The following is a 24377-nucleotide window of genomic DNA, read 5'->3' as shown; positions in this document are numbered from 1 at the left end:
CGCAGAATATACATTCTTCTCAAGTGCACATGGAACATTCCCCAGGACTGATCACAAGCTGGGCCACAAAATGAGCTTCGGTAAATTTAAGAAAATTAAAGTCATATCAAGTGGGACTTCCCTGGTGGCACAGTGGTTAAGAATCCACCCACCAATTTAGGAGACCTGGGTTTGATCCCTGGTCTGGGAAGATACTACATGCCGCAGAGCAACTAAGCCTGTGCGCCACAACTACTGAGCCTGTGCTCCAGCGCTTACGAGCCACAAATACTGAGCCCATGCATCACAACTACTAAAGCCTGCATCCCTAGACCCTGCACATTGCAACAACTGAGCCCACATGCTGCAACTACTGAAGCCCATGCGCTCTAGGGTCCGCGTGCCACAACTACTGAAGCCCACACGCCTAGAGCCCATGCTCCGCAACAAGGGAAGCCACCACGATGAGAAGCCTGCGCACCTCAACAAAGAGTAGCCCCTGCTCACCACAACTAGAGAAAGCCTGCATGCAGTAACAAAGACCCAAGACAGCCAAAAATAAATAAAATAATTTTAAAAAATCATATCAAGCATCTTTTCTGACCATATGCTATGAGATTAGGAATCAACTATAAGAAAAACACTGTAAAAAACACAAACTCGTGGAGGCTAAACAGTATGCTACTAAACAACCAATGGATCACTGAAGAAATCAAAGAGTAAATAAAAAAATACCTAGAGTCAAATGAAAATGAAAGCACAATGATCCAAAACCTATGGAACAGGTAAAAGCAGTTCTAAGAGGGAAGTTTATAGCAACACAATCTTACCTCAGGAAACAAGAAAAATCACAAATAAACAACCTAAACTTATATCTAAAGCAACCAGAGAAAAACAAACAAAACCCAAAGTTAGTAGAAGGGAAGAAACAATAAAGATCAGAGCAGAAATAAATGAAATAGAAAAGAAGAAAACAACAGAAAAGATCAATGAAACTAAATGCTGCTTCTTTGAAAAGATAAACAAAACTGATAAACCTTTAGCCACACTCATCAGGAAAAAAAAAGAAGAGGGCTCAAATCAATAAAATTAGAAATTAAAAAGGAGAAGTTACAACAGACACCACAGAAATACAAAGGACCATAAGAGACTACTACAAGCAACTATATGCCAATAAAAAGGACAACCTGGAAGAAATGGACAAATTCTTAGAAAGGTACAATCTCCCAGGACTGAACCAAGAAGAAATAGAAAATATGAACAGACCAATCACAAGTACTGAAATTGAAACTGATTAAAAAACTCCCAACAGGGACTTCGCTGGTGGTCCAGTGCTTAAGAATCTTCCTTCCAAGGCAGGGGACGCAAATTCGATCCCTGGTTGGGGAACTAAGATTCTACATGCCACAGGGCAACTAAGCCCACACGCTGCAACTACAGAACCCACAGGCTCTGGAGCCTGCGCGCCACAATTACAGAGCCCACATGCCACAACTAGAGAGCCTGTGTGCCACAACTACTGAGTCTGCACGCTCTGGAGCCCATGTGCCACAACTAAAGAGAAGCCCACATGCCGCAATAGAGCTGGCACGCTGCAACAAAAGATCCCACGTGCTTCAACTAAGACCCGATGCAGCCAAAAATAAATAAATAAATATTTAAAAATAATGATAATAAAATAAAAAACTCCCAACAAACCAAAGTCCAGGACCACATGGCTTCACAGGCAAATTCTATCAAACAGAGAAAACACCTATCCTTCTGAAACTATTCCAAAAAATTTCAGAAGAAGGAATACTCCCAAACTCATGCTATGAGGCCACCAACACACTAAAACCAAAACCAGACAAAGATACCACACACACACACACAAAATTACAGGCCAATATCACTGATGAACATAGACACAAAAATCCTCAACAAAATATTAGCAAGCCAAATCCAACAATACATTAAAAGGCTCACACACCATGATCAAGTGGGATTTATTCCAGGGATGCAAGGATTTTTCAGTATATGCAAATCAATCAGTGTGATACACCACATCAACATGTTGAAGAATAAAAACCATATGACCATCTCATTAGATGTAGAAAAAGCTTTTGACAAAATTCAACATCCATTTATGATAAAAACTCTCTAGAAAGTGGGCATAGAGGGAACATACCTCAATATAATAAAGGCCATGTATGACAAACCTATAGCTAACATCATACTCAACCATGAAAAGCTGAAAGCATTTCCACCAAGATCAGGAACAAGACAAGGATATTCACTTTTGCCACTTGTATTCAACATAGTTTTGGAAGTCCTAGCCATGACAATCAGAGAAGGAAAAGAAATAAAAGGAATCCAAATTGGAAAAGAAGTAAAACTGTCACTTTTTCAGATGACATGATACTACACATAGAAAACCCTAAAGATGCTACCAGAAAACTACTAGAGCTCGTCAATGAATTCGGTAAAGTTGCAGGATACAAAATTAATACACAGAAATCTCTTGCATTTCTATACACTAACGACAAAAGATCAGAAAGAGAAATTAAATAAACAATCCCACTTACCATCGCATCAAAAGGAATAAAATACCTAGGAATAAACCTACCTATAGAGACAAAAGACCTGTCCTACGAAAACTATAAGACGCTGATGAAAGAAATCAAAGATGACACAAACAGATGGAGAGATATATCATGTTCTTAAATTGGAATAATCAATATTATCAAAATGACTATACTACCCAAGGCAATCTGCAGATTCAATGCCATCTCTATCAAATTACCAATGGCATTTTTCACAGAACTAGAACAAAAACATTTTAAATTTGCATGGAGACACAAAAGAACATGAATGACCAAAGCAATCTTGAGAAAGAAAAACGGAGCTGGAGGAATCAGGATCCCTGACTTTGGACTATACTACAAAGCTACAGTCATCAAAAGAGTATGGTACTGGAACAAAAACAGAAATATAGATCAATGGAACAGGACAGAAAGCCCATAAATAAACCCACACACCTATAGTCAATTAATTGATTACAAAGGAGGCAAGACTATATGATGGAGGAAAGACAGTCTCTTCAATAAATGGTGCTGGGAAAACTGGACAGCTACATGTAAAAAAATGAGATTTGAACATTCCTTAATACCATATACAAAAATAAACTCAAAATGGATTAAAGATCTAAATGTAAGACCAGATACTATACAACTCTTAGAGGAAAACATAGGCAGAACACTCTTTGACAGAAATCACAGAAATACCTTTCCCAAGCCATCTCCTACAGTAATAGAAAGAAAAAAATAAACAAACAAATGGGACCTAATGAAACTCAAAAGCTTTTGCACAGCAAAGGAAACCATAAACAAAATGAAAAGACAACCCACAGAATGGACGAAAATATTTGCAAATGATGTGACTGACAAGGGATTAATCTCTAAAATTTTCAAACAGCTCATGCTGCTCAATGTCAAAAAAACAAACAACCAAGGGGCTTCCCTGGTGGCGCAGTGGTTAAGAATCCGCCTGCCAATGCAGGGGACACAGGTTCGAGTCCTGGTCTGCAAAGATCCCACATGCTGTGGAGCAACTAAGCCTGTGTGCCGCAACTACTAAGCCTGAGCTCTAGAGCCCATAAGCCACAACTACTGAAGCCCGTACACTTAGAGCCCGTGCTCCGTGGCAAGAGAAGCCACCGCAGTGAGAAGCCTGTGCACCGCCACGAACAGTAGCTCCCGCTCACCGCAACTAGAGAAAGCCCATGCGCAGCACGAAGACCCAATGCAGCCAAAAACAAAATAAATTAAAAAAAAAAACCCAATCAAAAAATGGGCAGTAAAACTAAACAGACATTTCTTCAAGGCAGACATACAGATGGGCAAGAGGCACATGAAAAGATGCTCAACATTGCTAATTATTAGAGAAATGCAAATCAAAACTACAATGAGTTATCACCTCACACCAGTCAGAATGGCTATCATCAAAAAACCCACAAACAATAAATGCTGCAGAAGGTGTAGAGGAAAGGGGACCCTCTTACATTGTTGGTGGGAATGTAAATTGGTACAGCCAGTATAAATAACAGAATGGAGGTTCCTTAAGAAACTAAAAATAGAGCTACCATAACATCCAGCAATCCCAATCCTGGGCATATATCCAGAGAAAAACATAATTTGAAAAGATATATGCACCCCAATGTTCACTGCAGCACTATTTACAATGTCGAAGACACAGAAGCAACCTAAATGTCCATCAACAGATGAATGGATAAAGAAGATGTGGTACATATATAATGGAATATTACTCAGCCATTAAAAAGAACAAAATAATGCCATCTGCAGCAACATGGATGCACCTTGAGATTATCATACAAAGTGAAGCAAGTCAGACAGAGAAAGACAAATATCCTATGATACTGCTTATATGCAGATTCTTTAAAAAATGATACAAATGAACTTATTTACAAAACAGAAATAGACTCACAGACTTAGAGAACTTATGGTTACCGGGGAGGAAGGGTCGAGGGGAAGGATAGATTGGGCGTTTGGGATTGACATGTACACTTTGCTATATTTAAAATAGATAACCAACTGCATGTATCTGTACAAGGACCTACTACTGTATAGCATGGGAACGTTGCTCAATATTCTGTAAAAACCTAAATGGGAAAAGAATTTGAAAAAGAATAGATACACGTATATGTATAACTGAATCACTTTGCTGTACAGCTGAAACTAACAGAACACTGTTAATCAACTATGCTCCAAAATGAAATAAAATTTTTTAAAAAGAAGAGATATCTGAAGATGTAAGCAGATTTATAGATCTGGTAGCAGAAAGTTGAAGGAGTATCTATCTATCTAACATCATCTTTGTCTCAAAGGGAAAACATGTAAGCGTGAGAAAGGCAGAGAAGAAAGATGGGACAAAGCAAAATGGGTATTGAATTTTGAGTAAAATAAATAAAATCTGAAATAGTTCTTATTGAATGCGAGAAACAGGTAACTAAAGAAATGTAGTAAGAATGTCAGATAGTATTGAAAGTCCAGTTGAGGCTGATGAACATTAATTTATAGTTGTGCTATATAAATAAAACTGCCTAGCTTTAAGATTTTTTTCCATCAGTGCTTAGCCCAAGCATAGAGAGATGGTGGATGGCTGAGTTCATGTTAAGGTTGAACACATAATGGTGCACAAGAAGGACAATGGTACAAAGAAATATAAGGTATATGCTGGAGGTACCAGGGAATCTGTTTAAATGGGTGAAAAAAATGAAGACAGTAGATAGCTGATAGATTGGGAAAAAATGTGTCAATATGTCGGAGGACCTAGTGAATAGAAGAATAGTTGAAGTAGGACTGTTCGAGTGAGGAAGAAAGGTGAAAGAATAGAAAATATACTTGTCTTCATCTTCATTAGAATCTAAGGGGATGAAACACATCTACTTTGTATGCTGTTATAATCTCAGTACATAGCAGAGAAATAGGTACACGGTAGGAATTCAGTAAATATGTGTTGAAAGAATAAACTTTACTATGGAAAATATAAGCATGAAAGACTATGTAACAAGGTTATTTTTCTACTGTATCAGTTATAACACTGATATCAACCTAAATGTCCATCAAAGGAGAATAGTTAAACTGGTATATCCAAGCTATAAAATACCACATATTGACTTTATAACAGAATAAAGTAGATTAAAAGATGATTGGCAGATCCACAGGCCCTTTGTGATAGGCTCCAAACTGATGTTTGGTTCTTACACCAAATCACATTCAAGACCAAAGACTTTGATATCTATGACGACTACTTATAACATACTGAATAATTAAGAGTTACTAAAATTTTGTGTTCACAGACTAAATTAGCACATTTCCAATTTACCGAGGATGCTACATTAGTATTTTACTAAAAAGTCTGACTGCACGAAACTGCTAGGTTCCTACCAAACATATGCACATACACACACGAATAGAATTCCCACAATTTTCAGGTAAAATGCTTTATCAGTGCATCACCAGATTTGTTGTGATCTGACTGTGCTTTTCATTTACTGCTATTTTAATTAATATGTTAGTAAAATTATTGTTGTATTTTCCTTTTGTTAGACATTTTGTTCCTGCAAGAATTCTGTGTTGTTTCAAATTTCCTGTTATTTTATTTCCATTATAATTATTATCACCCCCCACCCCCTATTAGGCAGGACTATCAAAAATATTCCACAGGGAAAAAGCTCTAGATTTTTTCTGCTTTTCTTACCCCACACCCCAAGAAAGAGTGATGAAACTGGACTGAACAAGATCAAGGATATTCATTATGCAAAAACAGAGACCTGCTTTCTCTTTTGAGATTTCTTCTCGTTTCTTTCACTGTGAAACTATGACATCCTCCCATTAACCAGAGTAAGACACCACCCATTTCAGGCAAAAAGAATCCTCTTAGTTCCATGCTAATTCAGCTTACCAAGGGCTACACCAAAATTACAAGCAGAAGCCTCAGCAAATAAAGTATTACTTCAGTGTTGACCTCTCTGTTTATATTTTCATCAAGATTTCTAGAGACAGAAGAGAGGCAGTAGGCAGAACCTCAAATTCAAAATTAAAGGATCTTGAGTCTTGACTATCCACCCGCATTTGTTCAACAAATGCTTATTTGATGCATCTTATGTGCCAGAAATTATGACAGGCACTGGAAATACGATGGTGAACCTTACAGACATGGACCCTGTCCTCATGCAGCTATATAGTCTAGTGGGGGATACAGAATTTAACAAATAGATTAAATAAATAAACAAAATTTAGCAAATATATATCTCACTATAGACTATGATAAGTGCTATAAGAACAAATAGACCCGGCACAGCCAAATAAATAACACCAACTTGGAGCAGAATTAGGTTTCTTGTACTACAAAAAAAAAAAAATTCTATAAGGAAAAAGAAAAGATTCAGAATTCAAATTATGTAAACTTACAGCTTCTCTGCCAATGAGTGGATAAAAGGGGGTACCAAAAAGTTTCCTTCCATTGATAAATGCTTTCATGATGAAATTGGTCACTATTGAAGAAAGAAGAAAAACAATAAAGATGCAGACCTTAATGTGTAAGAGCTTTAAAAGTAGGGGATTTCTATATTTAAAACTTACTTTTTCTAGAAACTCCAGCACCAAGGTTATGATTCAAATCAAAAGGGTCTAGAAAAGAAATATTTTATTTTTTATTTAAGAATTATGCTCGCTGTAACATAAATATAGTTAGTAGCCATAACTAGAGTTTAACACTACGTAACTCAGACCATCAAAGTCTGAAAATTATTCTTTTATAATTATAGATTAAAGGATGGAAACTGATAAAAACCAAGAGGAAGAATCTTCCAAATTCTAATGTGTTTCAGCTTTCCCCTCAGTGTCACTGGCCAAATAAAACTCTGGCTTTTTGTTCTGTTTTGCTCTGTTTCGTGTTGCTCCTGAATTAATATCAGCTGAACGATTACCTTCAATAGCAATGCATTTGGATGTCCACTGCTTCTCAAAAGTTGTCAATAGCTTTTTCTGCCGAATGCTAATTACATATTCTTTGAAATCAAATTCTTCAGTATAGAAGCGAAGCAATCCCAACCAAAGCTCTCCTAATGTTTCTGTGTTCTTTCCAAGTGAAGGTAAACGTTTTTTCTACAGGTGAGAAAAAAGAAAGGAGAGAGACATGTCTATACTTACCCAAAATATGGACCCCCAAGTCCAAGTAAAATTATTAAATTATGCAAATCCTAACATGCATCAGTGAGCATTCCATAACATAAAAACTATGAAAAAATTACCAGTTCTTCTGTTTTATCAAAGAAAAAAGCATTCCATCCATCAACCATTCTCTGTGGAATCTGTTTTCCATCAAAGATCTGCATTAAAAAATCAATTCTACTATTAGATTTCAAGCCATCCAACCTAAAAGCCTAAATACCCTCATATCATTTTAGAATTTACCTATAATAGACATAGTGAAGCACTTATTCCAAAAGAAACATGTCAAGATGGTATAATCTGATGTCAAGTTATTAATGAATAAAATGTATCTGAAAGACCAAAGCTGGGAAAGGATATCTTAAGAACCTCAGACTCTCCAAACGATACATTTGATATTATCTATTTGGCTATCAAAACACATCTAGCCCAAGTTTAATGAAGTAAAACTAAAGAAAAAGCAGATGAAAATAGCATTTTCATCAAAGGATCACAGACACAGAAATACATAAGAGATAATACTTATTGATTGTACACCTTAAAGGAAATCGAAGAAGCTATTTGTTGTGGGGAAGGGCTCTAGTACCTTTAATCAGTTATCTGTATCAGATGAGGTTGAAAAGGGCCGGGACATTGATTTTTTAAAACAGAAAATTAGGTAGCTTTCCTTGACATTTTGATAAAGATCGTAAAATCTTCATGATTAATTATGAGTAGTAATTCACTGTCCTAAGGAAAGGGGGGAAGGTAATGCTACTTTACTAGAAGAATTCCACAAGGTGACTGTACAGGCACAACTGACCTCTACAAGCAATTTTGAGACTTATTTTCTATAGGAGTTTTAAGAAAGATGCAATAAAGTAAAAAGTTGGAATAAGTTCAGAGTCAGCAGACCTCGTTTCTAGTCTTAGTCCTGCCAAGTAGTGATTCTGGACAAGACAATTATCCTTCCAAATCCTCAGTCTTCCCAATGAAAATAAGAGAATAGCTTAATTAGGTCAGTTTTCTTCAAATTTTATTTTTCTTTTAAGCTGCAGAACCCCTTCCTAAAATGGAACCTTCCTGTAAGTTCAACATATAAAACAGAGGTACTCTGATAAAAGCCTGAGTGGAGAAAACTATACCTTATCTTTTCCTTCCTCCACTCCTCACACATACACTACTGAGCTCCTAGAGCTTACTAAAACATACTTTAAAACCACTAGATAAGGTTGTCCCCATGGCTCCTTCATAGATTAAGATGCTATTATACAAGCTGCCTCTTTAGACCTTGATTACTTTAACAGAATTCTTACTTTTGAGAAACAACCAACATCCAAACCCAATTATGCTGGCTAATAACACAGTAAACGACCTGTGGGCTTTGGAGGGCATTTAATCACTGATTTGCCACCTGTTTTAATGAACTCTCATATTTCATAGTGCCTAACTCTCCACTCTGTTTCAGCCCTTAGAAGTACTTATACTAGCCTCTCTTTCTTTTGCACACACACAACACATTTACCTTCTCTTTCTGTTTCTCTCTTTTCTTTCTCTCAATAGCAATCATCCTCTACTCAAGCACTCAAGGCTTCTCTCTAAAACCTCACCAAACAAGTCTGTACAAGGAGTGACCCTGTACATTTCCATATTTATTTTCTTATTTTCTTATGGTATTTTATATATATAATAAGCTATATATATATCTACTGCTATATTTAAATTGTAATTTTTTTAGTTGTGGTAAAACACACATAATGAAGTTTACCATCTTAAGTCATTTTTAAGAGTACAGCTCAGTGGCATTAAGTGCATTCACATTGTTGTGCTACCATCACCACCATCCATCCACAGAATTCTTCTCATCTTATACAAATGAAACTCTGAACCTATTAAACAATAATTTCCCACTCCTCTCTCCCGCCAGCCCCTGGCAACCACCATTCTACTTTCTGTCTCTATGAATCTGACTACCCTAGGTACCTCCTATAAATGGAATCATATAGTATTTGTCCTTTTGTGACTGGTTTATTCCACTTAGCATAATGTCCTCAAGGTTCATCCATTCAGTTGCAATTTTTAAGCTGATATAAGCTAAGAAAACATAGTTCATAATATCAAGTGACACTAACACTCCCTAATCCTCTCTTAGTATTAATTTTTATGTGAAAATTTACTTTTACTTATGATGATTGCTGGAATACAGCAAAATTATTCTGCTTAGGAAAGCTCCTTTTGACCTAAAGAACTCTGTATTGTTGATCATGAAAAACACTCTTAGCAGAGCCTTACTTATTATACCCAGTCACTTAAAGTTTAGGTTCAATTACAAATGGAGTCAAAGATCATCAGCTTCATTAAACATATCCTTACCCTTAAAAGTTGATCGATGCCAATGATCAATACTTAAATGATGCCAGAGCAATGGACAAGGGGTCCCATATGACAAGCAAAAAAGGCCAGAAGCAAAAATCCATATATCATCAGTTCATATGTATCACAAAGCCCCCCACAATCAGAGCTCATTATGATGGAAAACATCCCATGGACTGTCTCTCATTTCATCAATCACTGTCTGTTAAGCAGATAATGGAACAGTTCTTGAAGTTGGCTACAGCAATCCTACCTACATTTTTCCAATAATAATGTTAATAAAGCTGCTAATGATAATAATAATAATAAAATTAATAATAAGAGCAACCACCATTTATAAATTCCTACTTTAGCATCTACTACATTCAAAGGCATTTGATGTCTCTGTTCCTTATATCAACACGGAAATAATACTACTATTATTACATTTTTGCTGATGATAAAATTCAGACTAGTGGCAGTCAGGCAGCTTGTTGAAGGCCACATGTCAAAATTAGGATTCAGACCAGTTATCTCTGGCTCCAAAATCATGCTCTGACCGCTGTTTCCATTATATCATGCTGCCTCAATGGTTCCTCATCCATGGGTAACATAATGAGAGAACAGAGACAAACCACAATGAAAACAAAATTTGTGTTCCATTTGGGTTAATCATAGTATTCTATCAAAGTCACAGCAAATTATAGCAAATGGCTGCTATAATATTACTGGAGCAATTATGCTTAAGATCCCCAAATTTAAAGCCTTAACAACAATTAGACTAATACAGAGAATTATCTTGGCCTTGGCAGGCCTAATTAATTCATGCAAAGTTTTAAATATCCTATAGTGAACAACCTTGTTAAAAAACAAACATCACTCAACATAGATTCAAGCAACTTAAATTTTTCTGTTAGGAAAGGATGTTTAAATTTTTTATTTCTCTCCCACTATTTGTTTAAAAGAGGGAAAGAAATGCTGTTAAAACCACATGCATTCATTAGAACTTTTAAAAACTTACTAAGGCCATCTGACACGCACATATGGCTTGCTATTTTGTGATACTCTTCTTTGCCATGACTATCAAAGTTTATGTGAAATCAGAATATGTGATTTTCCAAACAATTCTGATGCTTCTCACCTACCTCAAAATAACCACCTACCTAAGAAATTAGAACCTGATCCACCCCAATGCTTGCAAATCCACTTTGTGCCAAGAATGAGGAGGAACAGATGGATGATTAAGAACTCCTTTGTATCTATTTTAGAGAGTATAAATTGACTACAAAAAGAGACTCTATGAGTCACCAAATCCAAGTAAATATGAGTATAATCTGTTTCTTTTGATGTACATTCTTATGCTTAATGCAATTTACATGACCTTACAGAGATAAGGAAGAATTTCCTTGTGTTTCTTTCTCAACCAAAATTCACAAAGTTGACCAAAGTATATACAGGAATAAATCAAACTTCATTGCCAAGCAGGAGGAGGGAGAATACTCTGAAAAGAAGAAACTTATGTATTTGCATCTGAGAGACTATAATATATAAGTTCATGAATGGCTACAAATTTCATTATCATTGGCAGCATTCTAAGACTGTGAAATACAAAAATGTTACAAAAGATATTCAATAGTTCTATTCATCTAGTAGTGTTTTGGTAGTCTATATTCTCCCATAATAAGCTTTTCAAAAAGGTTCATTATTCAATTAAACCATTAATGAAAGAAGAAAACTTAGGATATCCATGATGGAAAAATCTTTCATGATCTCATGAACTGAGCAAGATCTACTATATTTAGAGTGTATACACCTACATAGAAAAGCCTTTATAGTTTTCTTAAACATTTACCTCTTGTAGAACTGGGATAACAGGTGGTTTTCTCTGCTGCAGAAAGTACAGCACCATAAGGATATAAGCATATGAAGATAAACTTCCCCTGGAAGCATCTCCAATGTCACATCGCTAAAAAAACATAATGATTGAACATAAAACTTCAGAATCTTATTCCATGCAGAAGTATTGACTACCTTAAGACACCATTTTTTAAACCCATCAAACCGTCAAATACCCAAAAGTTCAATAACAAGCTATTATAGAGGGTATGGGTAAACAGGTACTCATACATTAAAGAGTACACAGTAGCATAAATTTCATGAAGAATAATTTGGCAATATCAAAATTATAAAAGCACATCTCCCTTAATGTATCAATTCTAAGAATTTACCTGCAAATATGCCAAGAAACATGTGAAATGACTAAATAAAATTTCTATTGTAACACTTTTTTAATAGCAAATATGAGAAAGAACTTAAAGCTCATCAGTAAAGTACAGGTTTAAAAAACTGATGACTATCCACACAATGGAATAGTATGTAGCCATTAAAAAGAAAAGGAAAACTCTTAGTATACTAATAGGAAATAATCTCCAATATTTATTGCTCAGTTAAAAAAGCAAAGTACAAAACAGTGTTTTCAGTGTGTTTATACCTATAATAAAAAGAGGCAGGAAATTTGCTTGCACTGGAATAATATATTTCTGGAAGGATACAGAGGAACTTTTAACACTGTTTGCCTCTAAGAAGAGGCAAAGGTTGGCTAGGAGACAGATGTGGAAGGAAGATTTTCTGCCATAAATCCCATTAGACCTTTTAATTTTTGAACCACATGAATACGTTGGCTATTCAAAAAAAATTTTTTTTAATTAAAAAAAAACCCTGGGGGCTTCCCTGGTGGCGCAGTGATTGAGAGTCCACCTGCCAATGCAGGGTACATGGGTTCGTGCCCCGGTCTGGGAAGATCCCACATGCTGCAGAGCGGCTGGGCCCGTGAGCCATGGCCACTGAGCCTGCACGTCCGGAGCCTGTGCTCCACAACGGGAGGGGCCACGGCAGTGAGAGGTCTGCGAACCGCAAAAAAAAAAAACCCCTGAAAGAATCCTCAGAGACTTCCCTTGAGTAAAGCTTTAGCTGATATTATATAAAGGGAGAGGAATGATTTTTCTGACATGAACCACTTGATTTTTTACATCTTTATTTTATTGGAGTATAATTGCTTTACAATGGTGTGTTAGTTTCTGCTTTATAACAAAGTGAATCAGTTATACATATACATATGTTCCCATATCTCCTCCCTCTTGGCATCTCCCTCCCACCCTCCCTATCCCACCCATCTAGGTGGTCACAAAGCACCGAGCTGATCTCCCTGTGCTATGTGGCTGCTTCCCACTAGCTAGCTATTTTACATTTGGTAGTGTATATATGTCCATGCCACTCTCTCACTTTGTCACAGCTTACCCTTCCCCCTCCCCATATCCTCAAGTCCATTCTCTAGTAGGTCTGTGTCTTTATTCCCCTCTTACCCCTAGGTTCTTCATGACATTTTTTTTTCCATAGATTCCATATATATGGAACCACTTGATTTTATTACCCAAACTCAATGAGAGTAAGGAACTGTCATGTTGGAGTTATTCTGTGAGGTGAATGTAAAAGACTAGCTGTATCAAATGATTTGTAGTATGTGGCTGGATGCTTTCCTTTTCTAAGATGACTCTGTCCATAAAGACATGTATAGGAATATCTAAACAAATATGTCTCCCTTTTGGAAGAGTCGGCTTTATGAAATGAAAATGTAACCAAGTCACTCCCCTACTAAAACCCTTCCACCAACATTCACAAAATTAACTATTTACTGAGCACCTACCATAAAGCAGGCACTACACTGAAATAAAGATACAGAGGCCTCAACTCTCATGGAGTTTACTCACTTAGCAAAACAACCAAGAAAACAGAATTCAGTATTTTAAGTGTTATAATAGGGGAAACATTAGGTTTTATTGGTATTGCTTTGTTTTCTTGGCCAGAAAAATTTACCACTAAACCCAAACACCAGATTTCCTAACCCAGAGTCTTTTAACTAGGATGGTATGCCAACTCCCATGCCTAGGGCTGGAAATCATTACTGCATTGAGAAATTTACTATGAGAAATTTACTAGAGTGTTACCTATGGGAGGAGAGCAAACAGAAAAAAACTAAGAATCACCCTACTCTGAAAGGTATAACTTTAAACCATTTAATATTGACAGTTTCTTCTTAAAAGCTCAGGTAAACAAAACTGAGAAAACGTTTGTCACAAGTCTGACATCAGCATGTTTTACTTTAATATCATGAGTATTATAACAAAGCAGATCATTAGCTTTTTCATAAATACCTTAGCAAACACTTTCATAGTATATCCCAAGTACTGCACTCTAGGATCAATAGCTGCATATGTAGCTAGCATTCTTGTGTTATGCTGAGCCTGAAAAATACATTACACATTTGAAAGCATTTCAAATTTATTAAAATTAAACTTACAGATCAGCTAAAAAGATAAACTCCACATAGAATATATAAAAATGTTAAACTTAAAATACCTGTAAATGAGTCAAGCAAAAATTAACCTTCAATCTGAAGGAAATGTTAAGATGACTGATAAAATTTTTTTTCCCCTATACTAACCACATTCGTAAGTTTTAAACATAAAGGTACAGTCAGTGATCTGTAAACTTTTAAAATGACAACTGTAAACATACCTGGGTCTTTAAAGACAGTGAAACTTACCAACGTATTATATAAACTGATATCGCCTTCTAAACCACTTCGTCTGTGTTCAAATTTTACTATAGGCACTTTGGCAGTAGTTATAGGCAAAATGTTTCTTAAACCTGATTTTAAAAAAAAAAACTTCACTAGGTTAAATAATTTTCATAAAATTTAAAAAATTTTTCTGTTGTTTTAAAGTTCATACCTGGATGTCTCTTAAGAATTTTCGCCAAATTTTCAATTATTTCCTTACAATTTAATTTCTAAAAAACAAAAGAAATAAATAATAAAGTCTGTCTGACTCAACTTGGTCTTGTGCAAATTCTATTTTAATCTAGACATTTAATATTAGCACTTAAAATCTCCAGCCAGAAGTCTATATAACCTTGCTAGTCAAAGAACATGGTCCATAGACCTGCAGTATCACCAACACATGGAAACTTGATAGACATGGAGAATCCCAGTCTCTGGTCTACTGAATCATAATCTGCATAGTAACAACATTCCCAGGTAATTCACATCCACATTAAAGTTTGAGAAGCACAAAAACAGGAGAATAATGCTTTCAAATACATGGATAAAAAACTACAGATGGGTTTGGTGAAGGCAAAACAGTATAGTGATTAAGAACATAGGCTGTGAATTTAGACAAACCTGGATTCAAATCTTGAACTAAGTATTGACTAGCTGTGTGACTCTGACCAGATCCTTAACCCCTCTGAGCCTCATACTACTTATAAAATCAAGATAATCATCAACTCCTACTCTTTTATAAAGGAGCTGGATTACATGAGACACCTATGTAAAGCATTCAGCGGCATACTTCATACAAAGTACCACTTTAAATCTGTCAGCTATCTATTATCATATGTTGATGAGGAAAAGAAGAATAATCCTACTATTACCAGCACCTACTTCTTCAAAAAAACCCTCTTACTTCTGCAAATTTAAATGTGTTGGTTATTTAAAAACTAGACAGCAAAGCTGATATGGTAATGATAACCCTAATATAAGGAACAAGGAAGATAATGGCATAAATTAACTGGATTAAGCTCAATGCCCACATCTACTACTAAAATCACTTTTGCATATCCCCAACATGCTCTTTTTAGCTACAAGAGAGCAGTAGTCATTGCAGCTTAACCTGGGGATTTCAAGGGAATCTTTAGAATTAACACATAATACAAGAGGTTGTTTTTCTCTTTATTATACAAAGATACAATTTACACTAAATTAAAAGTTTCCATTATGGCTCATCTGGAAGAAAATAATTTACTCATTTTCATTGTTTCAACTTTCCAGAGTGAATGGCACAGGTAATATATAGTATACAAACCCTTGGTGATGAGACGTCTGATTATTAAATTTTACATAGAAGGGACCTAAAACCCTAACCTCCTTCCTGGGTAAAAACCACTTCCTATTCCCTCAATTCCTGCTCTTCAGAATGGAAAGGGGAAGCCTCTTTCCAAGGAGATGGCATTGAGTAGAAGTGGGTTAAGGAGAACTAAAAAATTTATAACTTTTCATTTTCTTTATAGAACAAAAAGATATTAATTAACACCAGAAGCAATTTCTTAGGACCAGAAATAAGCATCTACCAGGTATCACTGCCATCTTTTCTTGGGTTCTAACAATTTAAAAAACACCTTTTGAAAAAACTATTTCAGAAATGCACAGGTACACTATTCTGCTGAATTATTTTATAATACAACAGAGGCTATACTGACACCACTAAAGATGCCAGAAGCTTGGCCTCACCCCAATCTTGCAAGCAGTCCCTGATTTTGAAACATAAATACCAACAGCTATGCTGTTAAAGAAACGAGCAACTACAGAGATACCCTCCTTTTCTAGTTGCTGCTAGGAAGGCCTGGGACACTTCTTCCCTGTCCATTCAGTCCCTTTCTTTACTGGAGCTCAGACAATCTCATTCCCACTGTTGAGGCCTGGTACACAAAAAAGGAAAACATAAGTACCCACTCTCACTGCTGAGACTGCTCTGGGGGAAGGTTTGCTCCTGGCATCTCATGGTGGAACTCAGAAAGCTTTCAATTTCAGAAAGTAGGGGTTAGGTTCTACAGTACTATTAGTACTATATTTCAACTACATTATGGGTTAAATAAATTACAGAGAAGCAGTGGGATACAATGGAAAGAGCATGAACTCTGGAGTCAGACAGACCTGGGTACGAATCCCGGCTCCAACATTTACTAGCTGTGTGAACTTGAGCAAGTCAGTTTATCTCTCAAAGACTCAGTTTCCTCATCTGTAAAATGGGGGAAATTATCTACCTCGAAGGTGGTTGTATGAAATGAGATAATGTATGTATAAGTGTATACTGGGGGCTCAAATGTTAGTTCCCTTCCCCACCCAAAATGAGTTTCTAAAAGCTAGCCTAGAACACAGAATTTATAACTATGCTTCTACGGAAAAAAATGTATTTTGAGTACCCCCAAATTATAATCAACTTGCAGAACACAATCCATTTATAAATTAAATGTCCACCTTTATTTTCTATCTTTAGTGATACAGAGACATCACCTAATGGAAGAGATATGAAAAGACAGAGTAAGTGAGATCAATGTTTACTACCAAACTGAAGCAACAGTTTTTCATTGGCTCTAATGAAAAGAATTCCAACTCTATGATATATTTTTTCCACAAATTCATTAAAAAGCACTTGTAACTATCTGTGACATGGTTTTTACATTATAAAATCACTGAAACAGTAAATTTAGTTAAATACTTGAATGTCTTCAAAATGATAATGCTAGTGCTTTTACATTTCAAACACTGCTATTGCTAATATATTTATACAAAGAATGACACCTTACATTTTTATCAATTCTACATATAAAATTAAAAACAGACTCATCACTAGAAGAAAATAAACTTCCACATCACTTTCCAAACACTAACTCTTACCTCTGCATTTTCGTGGCCTTCAAGGGTCATACAAATATCCAGATCACTATCACGAAATCCAAATCCATTCTTAGAAGAGCCAAATAAGCACAATCTTGCCTTTTCTAAGCAAAGGAAAACAAAAGTCAGAAGTTTTATAATTATCAGGAAAGGGGAGTCTTCTATTAACTACTAATGGCCTACCACAGGATAATCTTATCCAATTCCACAGCTTAAATTATCTACCATTAGCAGATACACTGAGAAATTCCAAAACACTCACCTAAAGCCCAGGTATTCTCCCCAGAATCTCACACCCATGTATCTAACTGCTTTTCCCATTTTTCCACAGACATCATAAATTCAACAAGTCAAAACTAAACTAGCAACCTCACCTCAAACCTACTATTATTCAGAAATATACATGTGGTTCTTAACACCTCTCAACTTTCACATCCAAACACTTACCAAGTTTTTTACCTTCTTCCAACTTAACAACCTCATAAACTCATCTACTTTTATTCATTCTCAACATCAATACCAATAGTTAAGATCAATATTTAGAGATTTATCTCTTAGAAATAAACTAGTTTCTTCAGGGCACAATTCAAGTAGTTTTACAAATATCACCTTAGTATATAGAATTAATTCTCCTCTAAAGTGAGGGATTAATCTATTTGATATAAATTATATATACAATTATTATATATATAGTTATATATATAATAATATTTATATATATATATTATTAGGGTTATTCTTTCATGCTTATTAGTGTCACTCAATAAGCTGTGGCTTAACAAGACTGGATTATTCTCCCTATTAATACTTGTAGCCTACATATTTAGATAACAAATTCTGTATTTTCCAACTTAATCCTCCTATTCAGTTCTGATGCCCTACTTGAAATCAATGACAACTGAGAGATATAAAAGAAGCTACATTCATCAGCAAATAAAAAGTGCATGGGTTTAATATAACAAGAACTTAGATTTGGTCAATACTTTATACACTAGCAAATATAATTAAAAATAGAATCCTGTAGCACAAAACAGATCATATTTTAAAGGTATAAGTTCATTCTGATTATAAATCAACTCTTCATTCTTTTCTAAAATATTTGGCCGCAGAACTCTTGATTCTTTACCTCATGCCCAAAACCTGCCCCCTTCTGCTATTTTTTTGCCATCTCAATTAAATAGCACCACCCAACCAGTGAAGGAAAAATCCTGAAACCATCCTTGACTCCTTTCTTTTTGTCACATCTAACATGTAATGCATCAGCAAATCCTGTTGACTCTACATTCAAAATATATCCTCAATCTAATCACTTCTCACCTACTCTTCCAAATCACTATTACGTCTCATCTGAACTTATGCAACAGCTTCTTAAATGTTCTGCTTGCTTCTATTCTTATGGACCTGTACTCCATTCTCTCAGATCATGTCACTTATGTGTTAAAACCCTCCAGAAGCCTTCTCATTAGACATTCAAAATAAAATTCAAAGTCCTTCTACCAATACCTATAAGACTCTAATGATCTAAACTCTAGGTTAACTCTCTGATCTCACCTTTCTATTACAGTCTACCTCACACACTCCACTCAAGCCACACTAACTTTCAAGCATGTCAAATATAATTGAGTCATGGGGTATTGTACTTGCTGCTGCTTCTCTCTCGAATGTTCTCTCCTTGAATATTCATAATAATTTGCTCCTTTATATTATTAATGGCTCTGCTCAAATGTCACCTTATCAGAGAGAACTACAGTAACACCTCATCACTATCATTCTAACTTCTGTACTTTAACAGTGTTTATTATTTCCTGATATATTATTTACTTGTCAGTTGACTATCTGTCATCCCTCTTAATATAAGCTTCATGAGAGCTGGTTTCACCTCTTTTGTTAGCACTGTATCCCCAGCACCTAGAATAGTACCTAACATATAACATGCAATAAACACTTTTTAAACAAATGAAACTCAGACCAGGTAACTATAATAACAAAAGCAATCAACTTTGACATACAACATACCATCATATTCTTTTTGAATAAACTTTTCCAAGCCAATTAAAATTTGCTCCCTGTTGTGTTGTTCAGAAAAAGGTGGTGACAATTCATCTAAGTTAAAAAAAGAAAAGGAAAAAGAAAAGTAAGGAGAATGAAATCTGAAAATGTCTTCAATTTTCTACCCTAAAAACTTTACTTTTCTTCATTATTTGTTGACTCTGACATTAAAATCATAAATGTTACTGGGGAAAGAAGGAGCAGAGAAAGAACAGAAAAATAACTTTACAGATCTATGTACATTTCACATGATAATTTTCCCTGTGAAACAGCTACAAGATATACTTTCTTCTACAAATTATTTAATTTTTTTCAAACAATCCCCTCTCTCCCATATACATGCTGGTTTTTCCCCTCCTGTTAAGACTATTCTCATACTGTTACACTAGGTACCCAACTCAATCAAATCTAACAGTTCCCTCAAATGCCTGGTCAAGATTCATACCTTCCGTATAAGCTTCTTTGTCCAATCATGGCCTTTAATGACCTCTCCTTAATTGAATTTCCTTAGTTCTTCAAACCACTTGCCAGTTTAGTTTATACTGTCCTTCCAGTTTTCTAGTTATTTCATTTATAGTCATCTTATTTTTCCAAATAAGACCATACACTCCTTAAGAATAGTCTTTTTTTTTAAATATATATTTTTTTACTTAACTATTTTATTTTATTTATTGATTTCTGGCTGTGTTGGGTCTTCGTTGCTGCACGCGGGCTTTCTCTAGTTGCCGCGAGCGGGGGCTTCTCTCGTTGCAGAGCGTGGGCTCAGTAGTTGTGGCTCACGGGCCCAGCAGCTCCGCGGCATGTGGGATCCTCCCGGACCAGGGCTCGAACCTATGTCCCCTGCACTGGCAGGCGGATTCTTAACCACTGCACCACCAGGGAAGCCCAAGAATAGTCTTTTTTTTTTCCTATCTCTTTTTCCAAATAAGATCATACACTCCTTAAGAATAATCTTTTTTTTCCTATCTCCTCCTCCAGACTCATACCCAAGAGTTAATATGGCAAGGAATTAAATTAATATTCAGCTTTTGAAAAACAAATGCATCATCAGTGGTTGCAAGCTCAATAGCTGATATACAGGTGATTTTTTTTTTTGGATTGGAGAAACTATTCTGTGTGATACTCTAATGGTAATATATAACATGATGCACTTGTAAACACCAACAGAACTCTGCAGTACAAAGAGTCAACTTTATGGTATGCATATTTTTAAAAATCATCTAGGAGGTCAGGGAATCTCAGGATGGAATGCAGTCTATAACAAAGAATCCAGCTACATTATAAATGTATAAGAAAACTTCACTCAAGGGAGTTGAGGGGGGAAGGCACTAATCTAACTTTGAAAATAAGTGGAGTATGTAAGACTAAGGGTTAAAGGAACTACACATAAGCACTGTACTCTAATTGATAAAGTTGCTTCCCATCAGGGTATAGGATAACAGTTCTGATAATGCTATACATGTGTACTGAAATGGAACAATTAAATAAATGGGTGGCACATGGTGGGAGCCAGGTTTCTCACTGTTGGAGTTGAACATTTACAGATAATCAGAAAGAGGAGGCTAGAAAGAGCCATGTGGTAATGTATTAGACTTGGAGACATCAGTACAAAGTCATGCTTAGCTTAATAAAGGTAAGATGGTCACATGGAAATATTTATAGATATGTGTATACACATGGATTAGTATACACACATAAATTTTCTTGCTTGGAGAGGACCTAGAAACAACAATACCCAGTAACACAACAAGCACTCTAACACCATTCTCCAATAAAGGAACCAGGGATCTTTGGGAAAATGTCTAATTCTAGGACCGAGACAGAAATTTACATGATGATCCTGGAGTATCTTGCAGGGCCAGAAAGTAAGAAAGTGCTAAAATACAAAGGAACAAACTAACAACAACAACAAAAAGAAACCAAAAAACTCCACACACTGATGGGAATATATCAAAAGGTCACAGGAACCAAATGAAAGCACTCCCAACAGCCAAATTGGGAACAATTTGGGCAACAAAAATAGTAGTATTGGATTATAACCCAAAGTATAATACATCTATGAGTCCATACTGAGATAAATATATGACTCAATAAATAAAAACAAATGTAGTGAATTATATCTTAATAAAGCTGTTAAAGAAGAATGTGCCATGGTCCAGCCATTCAACTCCTAGGTATTTACCCAAGAGAAATTAAAACATATGTCCATACTCAGACTCATACATGAATGTACACAGTATATTTATTTATAACAGCCAAAATTTAGAAACAAACAAAATATTTATCAACAAGTGAGTGGTAAACAAATTGTGGTATAGCCACACAACAGAACACAACTCGGCAATAAAAAGAAATGAACCACCAGTACACATCACAGCATAGATGAATCTTAAAATAACTATGCCAAGTTAAAGAAGCCAGATACCCTCATCAAAAAAAAAAAAAGTACATTCCATGTGATTCTATTTACCTAGAACTCTAGAAAAATTCCAAGTAATCTATAGTGACCAAAAGCAGATAAGTAGTTGCCTGGCAGGAGGTCAACATAAGGAAGGGTAGAAAGGAGGGAATACAATGGAGAACTAATGTTATGACATCAGAAACTTTATCTTACCTGGGACGCAGTAAGTACTTAAAAAATGTTTGCTGAGTGAAGGTTTATTCCAGGTACACCATAAATGTTTATTGAAAAATGGTATGTAAGGCTTTACCCAAATCTTTATAACCTTATCTCCCTCTATTACCTTTCTTATACTCTACCGAATTTAAGGCAATTATTCTCTCAAACAAATACTACACCCTATGCTTTTATGCATAATCTCTTATATCGGAAAATGCAGTCCATCTCAAATGCCACATCATTAACTCCAATTCCTCTGACCCACTCCAGTTAAAATTAATTGTGTCTGACTGAACTGCATTTTGTTTACCACTGCTATAGAATGTAACACATTCTGCTTCCAATTATGGCAAGTTTCATACATGTCTTATACAACCATTTAGAGTAACACTGTGCAAGAAAATTGCAATGATGGTAATGTTCTCTATCCAGACTGTCCAATGCAGTAGCCACTAGCCACATGTAGCTACTCAATACCTGAGGTGTGACTAGTATAACTGAGTAATTTAATTTTTTATTTTATTTTAGCTAATTTAAATTTAAATAGACACATATATCTAGTGACCACCATATTAGACAGCACAAATCCAGAGTCCAAGATCCTTAAAAGCAACACGATGGACTCTGCATTCCCCTTGGCATTCACCACTGTGCCTTGCACACAGTAGGCATTTAATAAATATATGTGGTTGGGTCTCTAAACTATTTAAAAACCTCTACCCAAACAAAATGTAAGCAAACTATTTTCAAATAAGAAAATAAATATTCAAAATCTAAGAAATAATCTAGTCTTAGGAAGTAGTTCTAGTAATAAAAGACTTACCGAAACATCTTTTACATACTAAATCAAGTATTTCCCGAAATCGATTTGTCATTGGTGGTAGAGGCTTTAGATCAATTTTCCTGAAATCCTCTGGGCAATCATTTTTTGAATGGCCATCCTTTTTGCAGATGCTGCATACTATTGTTGGCGGCTATACAAAGGTTAAAAAAAGAATCTAATAATCAAATAAACTATTGAGGGACTTTATTATCACTTATAAAGCAGTACAAAAAGAAACTTTTATGCAACTCAGTCTGATAACCTGCACTTTCAAGAGGTTAAAAAGAAAAGCATGTTAATGAAATTCAGTATTAAATGTAAAAAAAAACAAAACACATTTTGAGCCAACCACTAATTTTCTTCTCCACTAAAATGATATTACCAAGGATTAGATTTACCTGAAGATGTAAAATAAAGGAAATACCAGGAGATACAAAAGGTATAGTTTAATTCAAACAGTGTGATCAGCTCCCAAAATGAAATGCATACATCACATTTTAACCTATTAAGGTCTTTAACAAAGTAGATTATAAAGAAATTTCAAGTGGCACCTTTCATTTCACTTGAAACATTTTCTATCTTCAGAGTCAGTCATTTATAGAACCACTGCTTGACTAGCTGGTTCAATTTCATTACATTAGCATGGTACTCAAAAAACTAAAGGGCTGAACTCTAAAAGTGACTCAGCTTCATACAAGGAACAACTCTTATGCAATAGCCACAAACTTAACTTTCAAACCCTGCAACACCATTTCAAATGTATTCTAACAGACTACCAGACAGGTGGCTAAAACAGTAAAAATTCATCCCAACTACTTGAAAAAAACACTCATACGGTTAAGGAAGAGCACTACTCTCTTCTTTATTGTAATATGCCTAAGAACTTAGCTTCTTCCTCCAGGGTTAGCCTGGACATTTACCTAGCCAAATATATACGGAAACCTCTCTTTGTGCGAATGCTGTGCTGTGGGCTAATTAACAGTACCATAGAAATTTTTATCAGCTTTTAAAAAATGACATATTTATCATAAAATTCTAGAAAAGTGTTACAGATAACTAGAGAGAGAAATAAAATTGGAGAAATAGTTACCCTAAGATAAGGTTCCAGGAAAAAAAGTATTAAGAAACGTAAACTGCAGTTATATTACTAAGAGGCTTTTCTAAATATCTGCCATTTATTTCATCTTTTTTAGTAGTCCATATGCCCTAAATACTACAACCTAAACAAAATGGGACAGAGTATCCTTACAAAGAATGAAGAAACACAGCTTAGTAATTAGCTTAAAAATTCTAAAGCTTGTCAATAAACAATTATCGATAAATCAATAA

At 35.4% G+C, this 24377-nt stretch overlaps 1 protein-coding gene across 3 annotated transcripts in view; it reads right to left on the bottom strand.

The window, feature by feature from the left end:
* The window catches only part of TUT4 (terminal uridylyl transferase 4), a 120072-nt gene that overhangs the window by 16788 nt on the left and 78907 nt on the right, over positions 1 to 24377 (bottom strand). For all 3 annotated transcript variants that reach the window (XM_007459605.1, XM_007459606.1, XM_007459607.1), the window contains exons 14-24: positions 23049 to 23199; positions 19573 to 19659; positions 17557 to 17660; positions 14834 to 14891; positions 14647 to 14750; positions 14255 to 14344; positions 11896 to 12009; positions 7793 to 7870; positions 7469 to 7646; positions 7122 to 7169; positions 6951 to 7033 (exon numbers count right to left, since the gene is read on the bottom strand). In XM_007459605.1, coding sequence (XP_007459667.1) covers positions 6951 to 7033; positions 7122 to 7169; positions 7469 to 7646; positions 7793 to 7870; positions 11896 to 12009; positions 14255 to 14344; positions 14647 to 14750; positions 14834 to 14891; positions 17557 to 17660; positions 19573 to 19659; positions 23049 to 23199 — 1095 coding nt within the window. The remainder of the gene's footprint in view (positions 1 to 6950; positions 7034 to 7121; positions 7170 to 7468; positions 7647 to 7792; positions 7871 to 11895; positions 12010 to 14254; positions 14345 to 14646; positions 14751 to 14833; positions 14892 to 17556; positions 17661 to 19572; positions 19660 to 23048; positions 23200 to 24377) is intronic.

This window comes from Lipotes vexillifer, unplaced genomic scaffold, assembly GCF_000442215.2.
Source record: "Lipotes vexillifer unplaced genomic scaffold, Lipotes_vexillifer_v1.1 scaffold525, whole genome shotgun sequence".
NCBI classification, from domain to species: Eukaryota; Metazoa; Chordata; class Mammalia; order Artiodactyla; family Lipotidae; genus Lipotes; species Lipotes vexillifer.
This window is presented reverse-complemented; position numbering and strand designations above follow the sequence as displayed.